Source organism: Pleuronectes platessa, chromosome 15 (genome assembly GCF_947347685.1).
Source record: "Pleuronectes platessa chromosome 15, fPlePla1.1, whole genome shotgun sequence".
Classification (NCBI taxonomy): domain Eukaryota; kingdom Metazoa; phylum Chordata; class Actinopteri; order Pleuronectiformes; family Pleuronectidae; genus Pleuronectes; species Pleuronectes platessa.
The window spans coordinates 23,148,383-23,168,175 of NC_070640.1; the positions used below are offsets into that span (position 1 = coordinate 23,148,383).

Here is a 19,793-nt window from a genome sequence, read left to right on the forward strand (position 1 = left end):
ACACTTAGATAGTACCTGTGTGTGACCATTAAATGACATGGTCTGCATCATCAAATGCTGTACTGAACTTTAAAAGGATTACAACTGGGCACTGCTCAGCATTTATTGCTGAAAGAAGGTAATCTACACATTCGAGGGGCTGACAACTGGTCTTAAAACCCACAGGAGGTATAATGACGCTTTCAATTGCAGGTTTGCTTTTGCTAGTTACAACTGGGAGTCAGCAAATGTATGTTAGTATTAATGTGTTGGTTATTATTTTACTTGCCCAATTCTTAGTACATTTATTTTACTTGCCCAATTCTTAGTACATTTAATAATAAGTATTTTGTGTATATATAGTGTAAAACGAAGTAAGTGCAGTATATGGAAACACACTTTTTCTGCATGTTGCCATTTCTTCCATTAGAACAGAATAAATATTAAATAAAGGAGACGCATGGAAGATTTAAATTTGTCAATAATGAAATCCAAAATCTGTAACTTCTATTAAAAAAATAAGCTTCATCTTTAACTAGTTCATGCACCTGTGGTGTTCAGGTATTGCTAAGTATTACAATGTTTTAAAATTCAATGGAATTTTATGACGCAAGAGTGAAAATCACATGATATTTTCATCATGTTGTTTTCAGGGATGAAGCGAGGGCTGAATAAATGAAAGCATTGTACGAGGATTGAGGACAAATTTGAACTTTTTCTTTGAAGCTTGTCACACAATGAGCACTCATTTCCTTTGGATTCCCATGAGTTCACCACAGTTTCCTTTGGGGCATCTATCCAATTACCCTGTCACAGTGGATTATCCCTAATCCTGCATATGGTTAATTAGAATAATGATGTTCACTCAGTCAAAATCAAAGCCATTAATACAGTTCTGTCATCAATAGCGTCAGGTTGCTTTCAAGATGCTGCAACCACGGCTCATAAGGACACATTAAATGGGAGAGGTGCTCTTTGCTCAATAGCTTTACACGTTCAAAATAAACTTCTAGAAACATTCACAAGAATAATCAACACCACAAATCTAAAATCTACAATCACTTTTTGCAGTTTCAAGAAACATTGCAGTGAGCTTTTGCAGCTGTCTGTGTTGGCTTACACTGTTTTGATTTCTGTGTACGTTTCAAATTGAAATACAATATAAACATGTTCAAACAGTCCCACAAGCAGAAATGGTGATGATGAAAGAAAAGAAATACTTACATTGGAAAAAGAGCATGCAAAAAAACAAAATGAAGCCAATGGAGAGGTAGCAAGGTTTGCAAAGGAAAGAGATGAAAGAGGATTAGTGCAACGGGCTACATTGACCATTTTCACAAAGATACAAATATTGCCACATGGCAGTGCTAACATATCAGGTCATTAAAGGAACAAAGAGTCATCAAACCACAGCAATTCTGAAAGGATCAAATAGCCAGGAAACGATTAGTCTCTTCTTGTGAAACACAGAAGAAACAAATACAGTGACACTGCATCCAGTTTGTGAAAATGGTAATGTTAGTCAAATCCCAGCATGCAGTTAATACTTTCGATCCACAACAGCTCAAGTGCATGCTGGCGCAGAATACTAACCTTGCAATAGCGTTGAGCTAGTGGGCTCAATTACCACTACACCAGGGGAACAAATGAAACAGAACAACACGTTGGAAACAGAACTGCAGCACATCACTGGCAACACTTGTGAATAGCATGAGAACTAAGCTGCTTGAATAGACTTTTGCGTGTCGGCCACACAATTTCATAGTGTAGAGTTTAAACTGATAAGAAAGCAGGTGGTGTGGAAGGTCCATTTTGAATCCATAACATCTTAATTCTCACTCACGGTTGATACAAAAGTCATTATCTGCACACTTCTAGATTTAAAAAGGGACACATAGTCATTTCATTGGTTTGAAACAAGCCCACAGGAACAGCTCTGACATTTGATAACAGGAGTTGAAGACGTTTTTCATTACTGTAAAAAGGTTGTTGGTTATTTTCGGAGTCTTTCATCTTACTTTAAAGTTTGCTTGTTTTTTCATCTCTAGGATGAGTGATATGTGGGAATGGACCAAACTAAAGAAGTTAAATCAGTATCTGCAGCAAAGGAGATGATGAGTGTGCAGACACAGGAGGACAGCCTAAAGTCCAGAGAAGACTCTCACTCTCAGTTCACTATCAGTTTGTCCATTCTGGGCTACTGTACTGGGGCCTTCGTAAGTGAAAGTGAAATCAACACTAGGATTATTTTATATTCAATTTGTCAATAGATCCCTTTCACCTAAATCTTACACACTACACCTTTAAAATAAGCTTTATGTCATCCTAGGAAAACAACAGCACCATAATTAATCACTGACATAATTTACCATTCCACCTTCCAGCTGTGACCTTTGCGTTCCCTTGGGAACGTCTACGTCATCAAGTTATTTAAGGATACTGGACTTCAGGATGGCGCCCATACGCTTGAATGAAGATTGCTCCCCTAGCACATGAGCCAAAATATTTTCTAGCTTGCAGGTTTGCTGCTGCTCTGTGCAGCTCACAGCATTTATGCATAAGTGTTTCTCCTGCTGGAGGTTCAGGTGGCTTTGGCTCAGGTCAGTGGTTCAATAACCGGCTCCCCTTAGTGTCCTTGGGCAAGATATTGAACGCCAAAGTGTGCCCGAAGGCTAAGCCAGCAGTGTGTGGATGGTGTGTGATGGAAAAAGTGCAGCTGTATGAATATGTGCGTGGGTGGGTGAATGGGACTGGTACTTGAAAGCACACTGAGTGGTCGATAAGACTGGAAAAGTGCTATTCAAATGAAAGTCCTTAGCAATTTACATTCAGACAGGTGAGTGTGACAATGCATTCTTACTCCTGGTCCTTGAACAGGTTTCAGTAAGATCACTATTAAGACTGAAAACAGGTTCCATTAAGATGTCTCAGATCCTTGGTGCTTCTTAGTGAAGCAGCCCATACTTTTACAACTTTTGTCTGGAACCACTAGAATGTCCTTTAACGGACGGCGTTGTGCACACAGATGTTGTCACAATTTTCACTTGCACAACACTCTGTGAATTTTACTGAGCAGCAGCACTCTGCAGCCACACGTGTCAGTCATTCCTAATGGATCTGATCCAGAGCGACCACGTGTTTTACAACAAAAGCCGATTCTATAGAGCAGAGCTCTGACTGTGTAGTCCCGTCCACTGAACTGAGAAGTAAGTGAACAGTGGATTTTACCGATGATCTCTGGCATCTTTGACCAGAAGAGCTGCCGCTGTAACACATCCACTAAACTCTATTTACAATTCTTTATATTTCAAGTTGCCCTGAATATTTGAGATTAACAGCGGGTTTTTTTTAATTGATGAGCAGTTAAGCATTACTCTTGAAAAACCAGGGGGCCTGATTGTGACCATTTCCGACCATTTCCGTGACTATCAGACAGTTACACACTCCTTACCGGAGATCAGACCTGCTCACCAGTTACTTGGAGCAGGGACCAGTATTCAGGGTGAGGGATGGGGATGAGAGCAGCTTTGGAAATTCTGCTAATTTAGTTTTAGTAGGAAATGGGACCTGACTTTTTGGTCATGAACATAAACAATAATGAAATACAATTCCATTTTGTTGGGCAAGTTTGTTACAGTTAGCTGCCAACTCTTGCTACTACATTTCATGTGTGTGCCACAAGTTTTTCCCAAACAAATGTGTGTGAGGCTGCTGCTGCTGCTGCACCCCCAAGGAAACTAAAATGTTAAAATTGCCATTAGGTCTTTTGTGCAGAGGTGAGTATCTGAAATTTTTTTTTTTTATCTGAGTAGTGAGCCAGGAGGATACCTGACAGCTCAGCCAGAGCTTCTCATAACTCTGAAAGCCAAAAAAAACTGAAAACATGAGCCTGAAGAAACTTTTTAGTCAAATCAGAATGAATAAGACACAATCTTGAAGCCCAGCACCAAATACTCCATGGTCCACAGCTTGAAAACAATATTTCTTTGTATCTATTTTCATTTAGTTTCCTATCATAATTGATATTACTTTAATAACTCAACCTGCACAAACAGAATGGAGAGTGACTCACCCATAGACTAAGAACAGAAATAACTATACAGTACTCACCATACAAAAGGAAGCTTGTGTTTGAGCTCCCAAGTTTGTTGAGGGCAACACAGGTGTAGTTGCTGTAATCTCCGTCAGACACATTAAAAAACACCAGCTTCGACAGCGATGCAGTCTTCACAATCTCCAGGCCATCAAATCCATTGAAGATCCTAGATAGGAGAAAAGATGTGCATTAACAAACAGTGACTACAAATAACCATGTCGGTGTCAGAACCGTGTTGCATTATGCAAGCGAAGCAGCATAACCAAAATGCAGTTTGCCAATGCATGACATCATCAACACATAAGTAAAAGTGAATGAACTGTGTTTCCAGTGCAGCCTCGTATGCGTACACGTGAGTGCTTCATAAGTCTCGCCAAATTACTTCAAGACCCAGGTACAAAATAATAACAATTTATTCAACAAGGAGTTTTTGCATTAATGTAATTATCTCGATACCTGTGTAACTGGCAGCTGATCCATGAGCATCAGTGACTGAAAACTAATTAGTAAGCATGCTCTCACACACACACACACACACACACACATACAAACACACGTAAAGTGCTCATATCAAATCCCTCACCTTCGGTCATCTTTATACCACTCAAAGGCGGCCTCCGGCACTGCATCGGCTTCACACTCCAGCACTCCTCTCTGTCCCAGAGTCACTCCAACATCTCTGCCCTCTGACACAGTCGGAGCATCTGCACACAGGAGCACGGTGATCAGGGCTACGAGGCAGCACGAGTCAAGGAAATCAGGAGAGGGGTCACAGCATGTTCTCCTCCTCCGCTACAGCTTTGATTCATGACTGTGATCTGCACCATGACTGCAGGTCAACAGGAATTATGAGGTCAAATAATGTACAATATTTATTACAGTGCTGAAAGTGCATGTGTCAGGGTATGATGAGGTGGAGGTTAGTGTTCGGGTTCTAATGTGATGCAGTACTCTCTCCTTCCTTTGCAGCAAAGAAACTGATGATTATTGAACAGCTTTTTATTCCTGTTTGAACAGAGCCTAAAAAAGAAGACTGAAATATAAAACCCTGAGCCCGAAAAAGTTGAATAAAAAAGAAAAGAAACTGTAAGCTCATGACTTGCATTTCTTTTTCAACAGATTTAGTTTCACTGTGAATACGGATATAAAGTAAATCCATGAAGAAGTATAGTGAAATATAATTAAAGGTGGTGGTTTATCTTTTCTAGAGTGATACATTCCAATATTCACAAAAAAAAATTCTTAATTTCAGGGTTATGACTAGTTTTTCTTTATATAAATTTATAAATAAAAATAATTTTGTATATATTATATTATTATTAAATAATAGTAATAGTAATTAAAAACAAAATGTCCCCAGTCTCATTTCTCTCTCTCTTTATCTCGCTCTCTCTCTCTCTGCAGGTATCTCTGACTTAAAGAGCTGCAAGATTGAGACAACAACAACAATTATCATTATTATTATTATAGTATATATACCTTTGCTGCTATCATTGATAACATATTTGCATCTATAAATATGACCTAGATTGTTTTCATCATAATTTAATAGTCTGTCAGAGCTGAAACATGAAGGTTACACAACTGTTCCCGGTCTCTCTCTCCTCTTTCTCTCTCTTCCAGTTTTTCTCTCCACATTTGCCAAATTGACGCTCTCTGTGGGAACTGTTGGGTTTCTCTATAATTTTAAGGTCTCTTCGTTCTATGTAAACTGGCCTGATATAAAACAAATCTATACAAATACAATTAATTATGTTTGAACAGCATTGCACTCATAGTATGTAAGGCACCAACAGTTCATGTCAAAGTGCCGGAAACCTTTTGCATGATAATCCTAAAAATAACAGGATGACCATAAAAACATAGCTAGTGTATTGATTTATGTCAATAGACTACTTGACAAATGGACTAATCAGTGTTCCAGTTCATAAAGAATGTGTTTCTTTAATTCAGCCGCAGACTCACAGTTGACGGTGATGTCTACAGTCTGAACATCTGTGTCAATCTCGTTGACAGCCGAGCATTCGTACGTCCCTGCTCTCTGTCTGCTGATGGATGGGATTTCCATGTACTCGTCGTCTGATGCCAGGTCCCCTGTGAAAGATCACACACACACAACATGATTCGTGAGATGGTCATTCACAGTTAATGCGATGACTCAACAGCTGTGGCCTTGAGAGATATTTTCACACCCTGTGTCCCTGGCTGTGTGACCTGTGGGAAAGTCATCGTCACTCTGGTGCAAGGGAGTGGGAGGTGTTGATTACAGACATTTTCCATATAGAAACTATGAATATGGTTTAATATGGTTCGATAGTTAAAATGTTAAGTGCTGTGAATTTTGGTGAAGAACATGCAGTAGTATATGACTGTATTTTAAAGGATTTCCTATAAAGAAAGAGCCAAAACATTTTGCAGCAATCAAACAACAAATTATTTCTAGCATCTGAAAAAGAAAGCTTATTTTGATATTCACCAAACAACGGAAGACATTCAGATCGAACGACAACACCGAAAACAATGACTTAAGTTCAGGAGCAATGTCAACCACAGAGCCTGTCAGGTCTTGTAACCTGATCCGACATGACAGGCAAGATTCACTAAGCTACACATGTGTCAAAGCTTACACCAATGAATGTCATGACATGTGCCGGATTCTGCCTTTCTCTCTCGTTTGTGTGCCTCTCTTGTTTCTTTCAACATTTACAAACCCGGTTCTTGAGCTTCCTGACATTTTTCGGCAGATGCTACAACACTCGGTGATTAGTGCTTTGTGCTGCCCCCACTCATTATCACTCGTCTGTCGGAACTTTCATATGTCGTCTCGCTTTTTTTGTGCGTCTCTCAAGCCTGCAAGCAAACCCGGACCACTGCAGAGATTAGAGAAGATGAGTGGGGGGAAATGCCAACCCCCGCTTCTTCTTCTTCTATCCATCCGACACACTTGACAGAGACACTTAATACAGCACTCAACATACAGAACAAAAGACATAATTGACTTCAAGCCTGTTCCCAAGATGCTGATAGGTGACAGTAATAAATTGCACATGGATGCACTTTGCTGGGTTTAGGCATATTAGGGAAGATTGTTATGGAGAGAAGTCCTCATTGACACACTGATCACCTGACGAGGAGTATCAGGAGGACTCGCGCAGGTTCCAGGCCACATCCTCTCACTCATCCGTGCGTCTGCTTTTCTTACTGGCGTCCTCTCAAGAGAGAGTGCGTCTCGCCAATTGAGACGCAGTGTGAGTTCAAGCCACGCTGTGATCCTCTGAGGAGACTTAATCAAGACAAGGTTGCCAGCTGATGCACATTCCCAAAGTACATCTGTATGGCTGCTGGCACAGAAGCAGCTGTCCTCCAGACTGACACATGGAATCAATGTGTTTCCTTCAGTTATGGAGGTAAAACCAAAACTTGATAAGTACTGCAACAAAGCTTTAAGACTCACTTACAATCTGTTGTATCTATTATGAGTCGAGACTTGTCTGACCTGCAACCAAAAATAAAAATCTATAAAACACAATAACATTATAGAAAGTTTAGAAGATATAATTATAAAAAACCTTTGTCCGCCCTGCCACTGCACCCGTTGGTATACTATGGTCTAGGGTGACTTAGTGAGGCCATGTTAGATATTCCCCTGTCGAGGCTGAAGTCCAAAGCCTCCGGAATACCTCACCTGAGGAATTCCAGTAGCTATAACTATGTTTCCTTTATCCTTATTTTTCACCATTACTTTTAACTGTTCAGTTAAAATCATTAGTGGTTGTCTGGGATCGTAAATTATGATTTTATTTGTTTTATGTGTCTTTTATTTCAAATTTAGAATTATAGTATAAAGTCATCATTACTATCTTTAATGATTATAATAACAATTACCCAAACGTAACTCGTTAAGAAGAGTTGACGGAGATTTGATTGGTGGGTTGGTTCCCACAAGTGTTGACACTCAATCAATCAGAGAATAGTAGTTTCCTTAGTTCCTATCCACTATATTTCAAATGTACGTGTGTTTGTGTGTGTGTGAGAGAGAGATAGAGAGAGATGCTTTTTGTAGAAGTATTCATAACGAGTCAGTAGATTCCTCTTTCTTCATGGGTACACCCGTCATATCACCAATGTCAACATTTGCATTACTTTCCTGAGGTCTGACCTCCCTGTCAGACCTACGCTCTGCTATCACACTGTTTTCTTTTAGTGCAAAGATTGCTCCTCCTCCTTCACCAGCACCCACAGTCTCATCTACCTCAGTGTCACAACCCTTTAGAGTTTGAGCCAGCGCCAGGATTGTTTTTGCTAAATTATGCCCCATTAAAGATGAAGTGATGAATCAGTATTATGTTGTTTGTCCGTCCTCTTGTAGTCACACTGCTGAGTCTCTTCATGTGCTGCTGCTGTCAGTTGCTCCGCTCATCCAAATACCAACACCATGTGCCAAAGAAGTTTCCCTCTCTCTGCACTAGAGAGAGAGCAAATGTTGTCTTAGCAGAAACAAAGATTTCACAGGACACTTTATTAACCACTGCCCAGCACCCAAGATCTGAAAAGCGCACACACAGAACTCCTCAATAGAGTCGTCTTCGTTTTTAATGGGTATGTGTTCACAGAGAACAAGAAAATGACTACCAATATTTTACAGTTTTCCACCTGAGGGCAGAGCATTTTCCGTAACTCCACAAGTGGAGGAGGAGGTTTATGGTCATTTCTGAGTCTTTGTTGGAGACAACATCTCAGTTCGTGAGTAAGTCATTAGTGAGACAGTGCTGTGTCCTGCGCTGCCATCAAAGTGACATGGCAAGACACCAGGGAGACCTCACAAGAGAAGGTAGTCAGGAGGAGAATGCAAAGAGAGCCAGGAAATCTCAGGAGAGGCCGGAGGGAGAATATGTGCCCTTGGTGTGTCCCTGAAATTCCAAGTCTCAAACTCAGGGGCAAAGAAGAAAATGGAAAAAGGGAAAATTATTTGTGTGCAGGGCAAGGGGAGCAACTACTGAACAGAAAAAAAGACAGGAGAGCAGATGCATGAGGGATATACGCTTTTAAGGAGAGGAGGCCAAGTGGATGTGGTGAGCTGGGATTTGATTTGACGAATCCAAACATGGGACCGAGAACGGAAAGAAACACAATCGCAGATAGGAGCTGTTAACAGACAGAGAAGCCCGCAAGATAGTGGGATTGGATATGCTACCATTGTTGTCTTGAGGGAAAGGTAGTCAGAGTGAAAGGTGTTAAAAGAAACACGACACTGCTTTTATGACTCAGACAGAAAATGAGAAAGAAGACTCATTTATAAAGTGTCCAAGAAGACAATGACGGACGGCGACTAATTGCTGCAGTTTGAGTCTTAGTATTTGCCTCTGCTGCTGCTGCCCCAAGAGGGAACTGTATTGATAGTTACCTTTCCCCCGACTATCAGCCTTCGGGAATTTCTTCATGTGCCAGGCCTCATTTGACTCACCATCAAACATTTAAAGGGACGAGCAGAAACAGAATCGCATAAACACACTATAGCTCGGGGTTTTACATATTGAAAAAAGGCAGCTTGTTCTATTGAAGTGGTTTGCCAGCGAAGAGAATCTGTTATGACAGTGCGGTTTGGATTGGACCAATCAATAGCATGCATACTTTTGGGCATACAAAGGAGCATGAAAACCATGGCTGCTACTAATCTCTCCGGCCACAAGCCCTTTTGTATGTAGGTTACAGTGTTGGGGAAGTGGCTGTGTAAAAGACGGATACAGTATTTGAGCTGAAGACAAATGTACAGATAAAGAGTAAATTCCCCTTGAGTATTGAGCATTTTCATTCCGCTTCAATAAAAGAAAGAACTGTTGACGTCTCAAACCATTTATTTTGATTTAGTGAAACACAGTAAGATTGGTCTATGAATCATTTAAGACACGTCTGTCATAAAAAAGAACTACTCAAAACGTTATTTGCATTCATTTAAGTGTTAGTGTCTGTTCACCTTTGGAAAGCACATGAAGTTACTGACACCTCAATCTGCCACAAAGCATCAAAGCACTTTCAACAATAAGTGGAAAAGAAGAAGAAAATAAAATCCAATTTCTACCAAGCAGCTCAGTGCTTAATAATCCACGTCTAATGGTGTCCATAGATCTTGGGAAAGATGAACAATGTTCGTGGGCACAGTATCATTAACATTGTATTATTGCAGTTGCTCCTATTGCTGAATGTACGAGCCCCTGGTGTTCACGGTCCACCAGTGCAAGTGGTCGGTTAAGAGCCTGACAAGGTTGTTTAATTAGGTAGTTCTTCAGCAGCCTTCAGTAGAACCTGAGTGGATTCGGTGTTAGCTCCTTGGCCTCCGACACAACAAGCTTCAAGTGACAACAACTTCCACTTATCTGAATGCATAGGGGAGTGTCACGTTGGTGTTGCGGTTGTAAAGCCAGTAAAAAGAAAAAAATTCTTAGGTAAATGCCATTTTGTAGGAGAGTCTACTACAGTCAGTTCTTTGAATTAACTTATGAATTGATGACTGCCATGGTAGGAATTTCAAGCAATATGTTTAAGTTTGTTTCGTTAAATATAAGAATTAATGTGTACAAAACTCAAACTCATTTAACAATAAAAAACATTTTTTAAACCTAGTGATACATATATATATCGGATATAAAAAGTCTATGAATGATGTAAAAAAAGTTAGACAAAGATAAATCATGTCCGAACTTTTTCCACCTTTAAGGTGAACAATTCACTTGAGAAAAAATAAAATAAAAATAAAAAAATAAAAAACTTACAATAACCTGGTTGCATAAATACGCACACACCTAAACTAATACTTTGTTGAAGCACCTTTTGATTTTATTACAGCACTCAGTCTTTTTGGGCAGGAGACCATTAGCATGGTACATCTTGACTTGGCAATATTTGCCCACTCTTCTTTGCAAAAATCTGTCAGATTGTGAGGCCATATCGTGGGCACAGCCCTCTTCAGATCACCCCTAAGATGTTCAATTGGATTCAGGTCTGGGCTCTGGCTGGGCCATCCCAAAACTTAAATCTTCTTCTGGTGAAGCCATGGTTTTGTTGATTTGGATGTATGCTTTGGGTCGTTGTCATGCTGAAAGGTGCAATTCCCCTTCATCTTCAGCTTTCTAACGGAATCCTGAAGGTTTTGTTGCAAAATTGACTAGTATATTGCACTGTTCACAATTCCCTCCATCTTGACTATGGCCCCGGTTCCAGCTGAAGTAAAACAGCCCCAAAGCATGATGCTGCCACCACCATGCTTCACTGGGTATGGTGTTCCTTGTTGTTTTTGCGCCAAACATACCTTTTGGAATTATGGCCAAAAAGTTCAACCTTGGTTTCACCAGACCATAACACACTTTCCCAAATGCTTTTGGAGACTTCATGTGTGCTTTTGCTAAATGTAGCCGGGCTTGGATATTTTCTTCGTAAGAAAAGGCTTCTGTATTGCCACCCTACCCCATAGCCCAAACATACGAAGAATACAGGAGATTGTTGTCACATGTAGTTCACAGCCAGTCCTTGCCAGAACTTCTTCCAGCTCGTTTAATGTTGCTGTAGGCCTCTTGAAAAACTCCCTGACTAGTTTTCTTCTCATCTTTTCATCAATTTTGGAGGGACATCCAGTTCTTGGTATTGTCCCTGTTGTGCCATATTTTCTCCACTTGATGATGGCTGTCTTCACTGTGTTCCATGGTATATTTAAATGCCTTGGAAATTATTGTGTACCCTTCTCCTGACTGATACACACGCCACACATCCAATTTCTCACGCCAAAAAAAACCTGGATCTTTTAAGTGAAGCGCATGACTAAATCTATTTTAACTTGTTGACGAGACGAGACGAAAATGTTGGTGGTTGACTAAGTCACGATCATTTTTTAAAACATCATCGTATCAGGCCGTCATGAAGTACCAGGAGCGGGCGAGTGTGTGTGTGTGTGTGTGTGTGTGTGTGTGCCCCAGATAGCGCACCGGTCCCGAGGCTCCGCCCCCCGCCCCGCGCACTCGCTCAGAGACACAAGACCAGAGCTCCTTCACGTGAAGGAGCTGGTCACTGACTCACCGGCTGCTCAGTGGAAACAGTGAAAACACAGAGTTTCTCTGGTCTCAGCTGATCAGAGCTCAGCGTCTTGATCAGAGCAGAAGCTGCAGTTGGTTTCTACCGAGCTGCAGTTTCTGTGTCCGCCTCCAGCCTGACCTGCTCTCACTTTTCGTTTAAATATTTCGCCAACTAAAATATATATTTTTAAGCTATTAGGCTGCAGCTATATGTTTTTATTTATTTAAAAATAGGGTACTTCTTATTTCATACATTTTCCACAAATACGGGGAGGACTCAAATAACCCTACAAAGGTCTGTGTTTAATTTATTTCAAAGTAGGCCGACACTTGCCTGTGTATTTTCTTCTCTTCATAAGCGTTTGGTTTTTCCTTTGTTGTAACAGGTAAAAATATCAATCAAATGTCAACAGTTTTCTTTATTGTTGTTCGATAATTTCATAAATGCAACAAACCATAGTTTAGTATAGTATAACTTTATATAAAACTTTATTAGCTTTGTTATCAAATATGTTTTGCGGCTCCAGACAAATTTTATTTTGGGGAAGAGGGTCCATTGTGTTGCTTAAAAAGGCTACTGTTTAAGCACTTTATTTGTAGCACTTTTTTGTCTGATGGAAAGTGTGGTGGGAGTCGAACATAAATCATTAACTGCTCTTAAGAATACAATTATTTAAAATATAGGTTAGGTTTCAGTTCAGAATTAGTTGAAAACCATTGTAATCAAAATGTCAATCAACCTACCTTGGTCAAATCTTAAACAAAGGTCTATTAATTAGGCTATATTGTGGTCATTGAGGCACAACAATAGTTTTCTGGTTGAATGTTCAGCTCAAGGCTAGAAGGCCCTACAAGTCATGATCAGAGGAACATGAATCAGAAGAAGTTCAGGTATTGCACATCTTTAGCATACCACCCAAAAATCCACTAGAATGCATGAAACAACATCTACTTAAACCAACATTTCCTGGGGGTGGACCTTCAGCTATGTCTTTGCGTCACAGAATGTAACCAATGTTGTCCATCTCCAGTCGGCCGCTCCTATCAACGACTTCGGGCCCCAAAGGCCACCAGAATGCAGCGAACAACATGGATACAACGCCAAATTCCAACAATACCCTGATATTTGAGCCACCAACGTGTGTGGCTGTGTGCGCGGCAAAATGTTGGTCACCCCCGACAAAATCTCACTCCAAGGTTTTTTGAAAAGTTGGCAGCTCTGGTACTGATTACTATTCAAAATGAGTTTGCATGTGATTGTTTAATTCTGAACACAGCCACATCCCCAGTTATAAGAGGTTATGCAACCACATTATTATATATTTTTTTCATTTTTCCCCCTAAAAGATTTCAGTTAGTTTTTTCAATTGAATTGTTCACATTCAATTTCACATTAATGGTGGAAAAAGTTCTGACATTATTTATCTTGGTCACATCACAAACCTACCATTTTAACAGGGGTGTGTAGACTTTTTAAATCCACTGTATATATTATATTATATATATATATATATATATATATATATATATATATATATATATATATATATATATATATATATATATATATATATATGTACCTACAGGTATTTAGGGAATTCACTGTGGCAACTGAACTGTCCTCATTGCCTAAAAAGATAATTTTTCGAAATCAGAGCTCTCATAAGCTGCTTGTGGCACTAATAAGTAATATATAGTAGTTTAATTAAGTGGTGTTTCTGCAAGCAATGTTCGTTAATGTAACCAATTCTTAGTAAGTAAACAATGACATTCAACGGTCCCCCTGCAAATGAGATGAGACGGCAACACAACAGCTGGGACAAACCACAAAAGCATGCAGACAGCCTGCCCACATTTACAAAAGGGTACAAGTTAATGATAATACAACATTAACAGGGGCTGTGGAGGTAACGCAGATGTAACTTTCAGTCAAACATCTTTGTCAGCCGTGTAAATCTTCCCCTAGATGGTGAGTAAAGGCGAAACCATTTGTTAAGGTTTCCAATGTTTAAGCAGCTAAACACAAACAGTGAAGGATGCAGTGGAGAGTGGTGGCGGCTGCCGTAATGACAAGTGAGCAAGAATAAGAGAGAAGTGAGCAGCTCTGTGGAAACAGCACAGTCTAGGGATGGTAATTAGAAAGGAGTGTCAGTCTGTTGTGCTACTGCAGAGTCGATTGACACAGACACTGTGTGAGTTATAGTCTGTTATAAAATTCTGCTTAAAAAACCATCACAATGTCGAGAGATACAAATAAAACTTAAAGGACCTCTTCCTTTCCCCATTCTAAAAGATTTCAATCTAGTACGACCACTGACTCCATCATCTCCAACTTCAAATTAATCTTTCCAAGCAACCGGACCTCTGCTAATCTGGGAAACTTTTATTGCCTCTGAACCCAGATTCAATCATGTGCATGTTCATTTCACCTGCCCTAATGCACCGGGGCGTCGGCTGGCCGCCTGGACTGACAAACTTTGCAGTCAGACTGTGAGGTCTGTGGAAGATACCAAAGATCACTTCTGATCCGCCACAAGCCCCCTTAAGCCATCTATCTATCAAAGGTGAGGGGGAGTTGGGTCACGGCTGTGTGAGAGCCCCTGCCACAGCCTGAAATCATCAATCTTTATGCACACACACACACACACACACACACACACACACACACACATGCATGCACACGCACACGCACACAGCCACCCTCACACAGGATCTTTATTTATTTAATTCACTCTTTTAACACCCCAGAGTGCTTGCAATAGCTGGGCCCACATTGAATGGCCCCGGGCTGGAGCAGAGTTGCTCTGCAGCTGGGAGATACTGGAACATAAGTTTGGATTTCACCAAGTACTGGGACATTTTCTGCGCTGCTGCTCTCTCTCTCTCTCTCTCTGAGTCAGGGAGACAACTGTGTAGTGTGACTCTGTGTATATCCCAACACTCCTTATACATCCTTCTGTTGAGTACTGCCCATGAAACTGACAAGGAAAATGTAAGAAGAATAGCAGCTATAATTCAGCACATTGAAAGTGAACCATTTGAGGGAAAACAAGTAAAAAACAAACAGAAAAGGTTGAATCACTCTTTCTTTTTTAATCTTGCAGGAGGAAAATCAAAATGACAGTTTCTCGGGCCAGCTCTCGTATTTACATTTCATCCCACACCAAACTCAAAGCCAATAGACGTCCCTGAATTGAAGTTTTGTTGGTGCCTGCTCAAAAATACAGATGAAACGGATAAACAAACATAAGCAGCCAGTCACTGCATCCATTTTGATCATGAAGAGTGCTGGGATGAGCAGAGAATAGAAAATGCCTTTGAACGGGGATGCCGCTCTGAAAAATGGCTTGTTTTACATAAAGATTCTCAAACAGCTCAGTGTTGCACAAAAGCTCAGACTTTATGGGAGTGGAGCCACATGCTGCAGAGAGTGCACACATGCAAGGCAGAGATCAGGGTTTGTGATCGGAACTGACTGCATTAAAGAGAGTTTTAAGGCCTCTGCCTTATTGGACAATACTCCATGAAAAAAACATGACAGACGAGAGAGAGAGAGAGAGAGAGAGAGAGAGCGAGAGAGAGCATCTAGTTAACCCAAATCCTCAAGAGACACAGGCCCTGTTTACACATGACATCAGAATGTGTCTCCTGTGACTACTTGTGATCAGATCTCAGCTCCAGCTCTTTAAACACAGATCAAATTATCTTCTATTCAGTCTGATTGTGACAGATAGGTCTGCTGTCAATTTGTGTGTTTATGTTTGTGTGAGCAGGGCAAAGCCAATTGATTGTGCAGAACTCTAATTAATAAGATTATCCACATTTAAAATAGTAAAAAAAAGAAAAAGTAAAATATAGGTCAGTTTTGATACTTTGATGACGGCAACAAATAAATCAATGTACATAGGGACACACAGAAGTATAAAAATACTTTAGTTCTCCACAGGGTTTAGAGGACGTCAGCTGAGGAGGCGGTCCCTCACTGTGGTCTGGTACACATTTGCATTAACAATGCTAAAAATATATCAACACATGCAACTCCACATAGTGTCTGAGTGATCAGATCTCACTGCATCCTTCACACATCTGTACATAGATCTGGCTACTTGTCATCGGCTCATCCAAGAAGAACCAGGTCTGAACAGGGCCACAGTGCATCACTGCCTCTAAACGAGCTGTAGAACTCCCGGCTGGTAAACTCTCTATCTCCGCTACTGATAGCCCATTCTCACCGTTGCTCTTTGGATATCCAGTCAAATGTGTCAATCTAACTAAGAATCAGTAGCATATTGCACCTTTTCCCCAAAGCACATATGTAGTTAATCAGGTTGTTTGTGTCATCCAGCCAGAAATACCCTTTAACCGTCTGCAGCTGGACTTGGCAGATTTGTCTTACAAACTGACATACAGTGATTGACGATAGAAGTCTGCCATAAGTCACCCCAGGCTTGAATGACATAGCCCCCACCACCTTTAAATCGCCACATTCTCAGTGTGAGTTATGTATGTCTGTTGTGTTGCTGAAGTACAGAAACGACTGCAGTGTTGAGCTGACAATCTCACCAAGTCAAAGTATGACTATGAGTTTTTGTTCCAACAGATCAGCTAAACTCTTGTACAACTGACTGGAAGAAAAAAAGAAGGAAAACAGAGCTCCAGAATAGACCCATCGGCCATGGTGCCAACTGACATGATCTCTTAGCTCACCAGCCTCCACAGTCCACTGGAATCAGCAGAGGCAGATGCAGTCACATTTGCTCATAATGAATAAAGAGACTGTTGTCACTGAACTCATCTTGGGCTGCTGGGGGGTGAGAGCCGACATGGTTGCTAATTAGCCTTTCCTTTTGAAGCTTGCCCTTCAAAACTGTGCACAGGTAAGGGAATTTGAAATCATCCCATGCAACGCAGGAGAAACTAGGTTAGACGTCTTCACCTCCCCAGAACAGGTTTCTGGATAAGCCATGAATTATTGCAATGTTTTCATGATATGACAGGACAATGAGCAGGTGTCTGTGAGCTGTGAGCCCAGAATGGAAGATCCACAGTCTAGTGGGAGAAGCAGTGGTTAGTGCTGTATCCCTGACTCAGACGACAAAGCACAGAAATAGCCGTTTATGGTTTTGCAGGATATTTCTTTTGGGACAGAAGGATAAACAATATGAAAGAGAGAATACAGGATCTAGGTTAACAAGAAGCAAAACAGGGGATGTCATACATTGTTGGGACTAAGATGTAGTAGAACGGAGTATACCTATGTGGTTACAAGGTCATAAGACAGTATGTAACGCATATTATTGTGCAGCATTGAATAGTCTTTATGGGCCAACACCAATATTGTCTCATTCACTTCAAATGAATAAAATGTTTCCAAATTAAAGTCGGTACTAAACAAATACAGTAGCGTGCAATCATTTGCGACTTAAAGTTTAAAGAAAATTACTTTCTTTTACTTTAACTGTAGTATGTAAGGACAGCTATCCAATCAGTTATTCAGTTATTCTTCAACAATAGCACAGTGTTGTCACAGTGATGTCATCTGTCCTGTGTGATAAACAATACAAACAAAATCACAGGTCATTCACTATGCATTTGAATTTCTGGATGATGTAGTTTGATGTAGTTTTGGAGCCATGGATTAACTTCTGCAATGTCTTTCCTTATCCTGACCATATTTGGAAGCATTTCAAAGAGATGTCCATGCGGTTTCTGAGAGTACTCCTTCATTGAGAAATAACAGAAAGGGAATGTACTAGGGATGAGCGAGTACAGCATTATCTGTATCTGTATCTGTTAACCATATGAATTATCTGTATCCGTATCCGTACTCGGAGTGGGCGGGGCCTAACCCGGAAGTGGGTGTGATTTAACCCGGAAGTAGGCCGGGTTGTCTTGAAAGCATGCAATTGATATGGGTTGATCAGAAATTGTTATATTTATTGCTGATTAGAAAACTATTACAGGACAGCATCAGCATTGAGCTTCAGATCAATGATTTTGATCACAATAGCAACTATTTACAGAACAAGTTTTGCAACAATGAATACAACACATGCTGTTGCAATTATGAAGTGAAATGTAATATAATATAATATAATATATATAATATATAATGTGTGCGTAGCTTAATTTGTAATATTTTTTATACCACTACTACCTAGAAAGTGTCAGACACTCAGTGCGTGACAGGCAGACAGGCAGAGATGCAACGCGAGTCGCTTTCTGCCAGCACCACGTCTGAACGAACTCACGTTTAACAGAACTCTACTGGTGAATAAGTAAGTACAAACTGAAATAAAAACAAACTTCAAGTGAAGAAACCCTAAACGTTAACGGAAAAGACCCGCGAACCTGAGTGACTGAGAGACAGAGAGCTGTTCTGTGAGTGAGTGAGCAGAGCGGTGTGTGAGGATTTTCATTCAGTCCGAGCACAGATATTGACTCGTATTACTCGTATAATACTCGTGCTCGGCAAAAGTGCTTTATCCGTACCGGATACTCGTTTCAGCCGAGTATCCGGCTCATCTCTAGAATGTACAGATTGAAACAACTTACATGGAAAAGCTTGAATGATTTATGAAAATGTCCTAAAAGTAATGTGAATGTTTATGCTGTAAAACATATGGGAGTCTTATTCACTGTGGGAGTCTTATTCACTGTGCTTCGTAATTGTGCGAAGTCTTCAGACTCCAGCCGCTGTATTCTACTGGTATTCTCCCTGCTGAGCTGTTTTCACACATATCCCGTGGAGGAACTCTGGAGAATTGGGTCCGAACTTTCTGTGAAGTTTTCCTTTCACACATGTATGACGCAGTGTGAAATTCTCTTCACACACATGTTCATATCAGGATTCAGGTGAAAGGGGGTCCAGCAGGCAGAGGCAGGGGGTAACATATTGATTCCACTGCAGAGATTGTGTGTTTTGTTTGGAGCCAAGTGACACTCTTATCACCACAAACTCTCTTAGCATATTTGTCAGTGTCTTCTATGTTTATGGACCTGATTGATAGAAGTGTTATCAACCCCCAACCCTTCATATAGGCTCCTCCGGACATTCTGCAGACTCAAATACTAGGCGGAGGGCCAGGCGAGAAAGTCTAGAGAAACCCCAGGAGCGCTCACTCGGAAATTTACGTTCCAGAGAAACTCCACAGTTGAGTGGTTGTCTGGAAGCAGCTGAAGATTCACTCACCTCAGTGCAGCAACTTTTCCTCCAGTCTATAGAGAATATACAAGCAGCTTAATGGATACTGTATGATCGGCATACAGCAGCATTCTACATAGAGCAGGGACAGAGCTGAACAATAGGCTCCAGTACTCATTCATTAACCATCAACTTTTAATTGGTCAGTATGCAGAATGAGCAATATCATTAACTTGTTGAGCACCAAGAGCGCACAATGTACAACAACAACGGTCACACTGTGAGTCAAGCCTTGAGCAAGCTCCAGCAGGATGTGAGGTTCACTCAGAGTTTCTGTTGTTCATGCAGAGGCTGTGGGGTTCTGTTACTAATAAATTCTGCACAGATGACAGAGAAGCTCCCGGGACCCACATCACAGCACGACAACACGAGTCAACAAGAAAATACTCCAGTCTCTACAACGACTACCTTGTTGGTGTCACAGTCATTGTAGATATCAAAGTCCCCAGAC

At 40.7% G+C, this 19,793-nt stretch overlaps 1 protein-coding gene across 3 annotated transcripts in view; it reads right to left on the reverse strand.

Moving 5' to 3' along the window:
- Window positions 1–19,793, reverse strand: part of ntm (neurotrimin) — a 147,972-nt gene that overhangs the window by 3,004 nt on the left and 125,175 nt on the right. For 2 of the 3 annotated variants that reach the window (XM_053442281.1, XM_053442279.1), the window contains 4 exons: window positions 6,041–6,169; window positions 4,659–4,779; window positions 4,090–4,241; window positions 1,573–1,608 (listed from right to left, as the gene is read on the reverse strand). In XM_053442281.1, the coding sequence (XP_053298256.1) occupies window positions 1,573–1,608; window positions 4,090–4,241; window positions 4,659–4,779; window positions 6,041–6,169 (438 nt within the window). The remainder of the gene's footprint in view (window positions 1–1,572; window positions 1,609–4,089; window positions 4,242–4,658; window positions 4,780–6,040; window positions 6,170–19,793) is intronic. The other variant, XM_053442280.1, reaches the window with a different exon arrangement.